This window comes from Myotis brandtii, unplaced genomic scaffold (genome assembly GCF_000412655.1).
Source record: "Myotis brandtii unplaced genomic scaffold, ASM41265v1 scaffold698, whole genome shotgun sequence".
NCBI classification, from domain to species: Eukaryota; Metazoa; Chordata; class Mammalia; order Chiroptera; family Vespertilionidae; genus Myotis; species Myotis brandtii.
Window position 1 is genome coordinate 1382064 of NW_005370731.1, and position 1857 is coordinate 1383920.

The following is a 1857-nucleotide window of genomic DNA, read 5'->3' on the forward strand; positions in this document are numbered from 1 at the left end:
CGCCTGGAGCCCAGGCTGAAGGCCTGGAGGAGGAGCGGGCCTGCCTGAAGAAGAACCTCTGGAGGAAGTCAGCCCCCGGAGGGGCCAGGGGGCCGCCAGGTCAGCGCGGAGGTGGATTTCGCTCCAGAATGGCCCTCGCCAAGAGCCTGAGTGCCATGGGAGCCAACGGAGGTCATGGCTGGGAAGACCTGGAAGGATGCTGAGCCTGGCCACCAGCCAGCCGAGGAGCCTGTGCAGCCACTCCGCACCTGGCCCTGCTCTGGGCCCCGCATCAGAGCTGCCACCCTCCCCCCACTTCTCATGTCCACCTCTCCAGACACTGCCCCTCCGTCCTGTTCCATCTGAGTCCCCAGCTGGTCCCCAACTGCCCCTTTCCCTCTTCTTTCTGTCTTCCTCTCTCCCTCCCCCAGCTGCTCCCCCCCATCCCTTTTCCTATAATTTAATAAAGAAATGGTCACGCTCCTGTTGATTTTGGTGGGTGGTATACTTCACTCCATTGAAAATCAATCAACCAGCAAATTCCTGCCGGGCTGGGCTGTGGTTGGGTAAACAGCGCCAGCTTAGTGAGTTACAGGTGCTATTGTCTCACACACAGAGGAGGCTTCACTCTAGAGCTCCGCCCACAACAAAGCGTCTGAGACAAACGCTGGGAAGGCAGTCTGACTTGCACTGTTTTCACGGAGGTGGGATACACCTCATCCATATGGAGTTTCTTTCCATGACTCACAGCACGTTAAATGAAGAGAGGTTGATGGGGAAGCAGGGGCAATATGGTTCCCTGCCCATTTCTTCAATTTAAAGAAAATCCCCGAAGCGGTGACCCATACTCAGTGGTCGCTGGCCACACGGAGCAACTGCAGATTAGCATGATGGAGGCAGGGGCTGCAGCAGCCTCCGGGCCTGTTCTGGAAGGCTCACCGGTGGCAACAGAGGCTGGATTTGGAGCCCAGCTGGCCCAGGGCCAGGTCCTGGCTGACCAGCCGAGTGACGTTTGTGCCCACACTGACGGGCAGACGCTGGAGTAGCGGCAGTTCATGGACATCAAGATGCAGCTGGAGGCCCTGGTGGGCGTGGCTCAGTGGTCACAGTTCCATTCCAGGCCAGGGCACACGCCAGGGAATGTGTGGCTGGACCGCCAGTAGGGGGCGTGCAGGAGGCCGCCGATCAATGATTTGCTCTCATCATTGATGTTTCTATCTCTCTCTCTCCCTCTCCCTCCCTCTCTGAAATCAATAAAAATATATTTTAAAAAATGCAGTTGGAGCAGGGGATCACCACCCAGCACAGTCTGCTCCAGGGCCAGGACACTGCCGGCAACAACCTGCCCACCAGCAAGAGTCCAGCAGCCTCCTGGTGTCCTGCTCCCAGCAGAGAGATGGCCCTGGGTAGGGGCGTGGGAGGGGAGGGACCCTTACCCCCGGCTCTTTCTCAGACCTGTCAGTAAAATTTTATGTCCCCCAAAAGAACCAAAAAACCCCCATCATTTTATTTTTAAAACAGAATATAACATGGAAAAAGGAAATTTAAGTAAAAAAGAGAGTCTATTAAAGCGTGTTAAGTACCACAGGTGCTACTGTGGGTCTGATACACATGAAAATGGCACGTGAAGATGGTGCGTGAGTGAATGACACCTGGGGAACACTCCTCAAAGGGTTCGAGGTATCTTGGCCTGTTGTCTTTCAAGTGGAGGAGGCCATGTGGGTGGAGGGTCCATGGTGACGGCCAGTGTCGGGGGTGGCGGGGAGACCAGTCATTTTTCTGTCTGGGTCTCAGTTTCCTCATCTGTAGTGGGAAGGGGTTGGCCTAGAGAATTCTCTGAGACGCCACTGTCTTAGTTTGGGCCCCCCCCCCCCCCAA

The 1857-nt window shown here is 56.0% G+C and overlaps 1 protein-coding gene across 1 annotated transcript in view; it reads left to right on the top strand.

The window, feature by feature from the left end:
- Nucleotides 1-1025, top strand: part of TRIM72 (tripartite motif containing 72, E3 ubiquitin protein ligase) — a 16321-nt gene extending 15296 nt beyond the window's left edge. Inside the window, exons 11-12 of the mRNA XM_014529791.1 lie at nucleotides 15-171; nucleotides 802-1025. Coding sequence (XP_014385277.1) covers nucleotides 15-171; nucleotides 802-1025 — 381 coding nt within the window. The remainder of the gene's footprint in view (nucleotides 1-14; nucleotides 172-801) is intronic.
- Nucleotides 1026-1857: the final 832 nt, after the last annotated feature.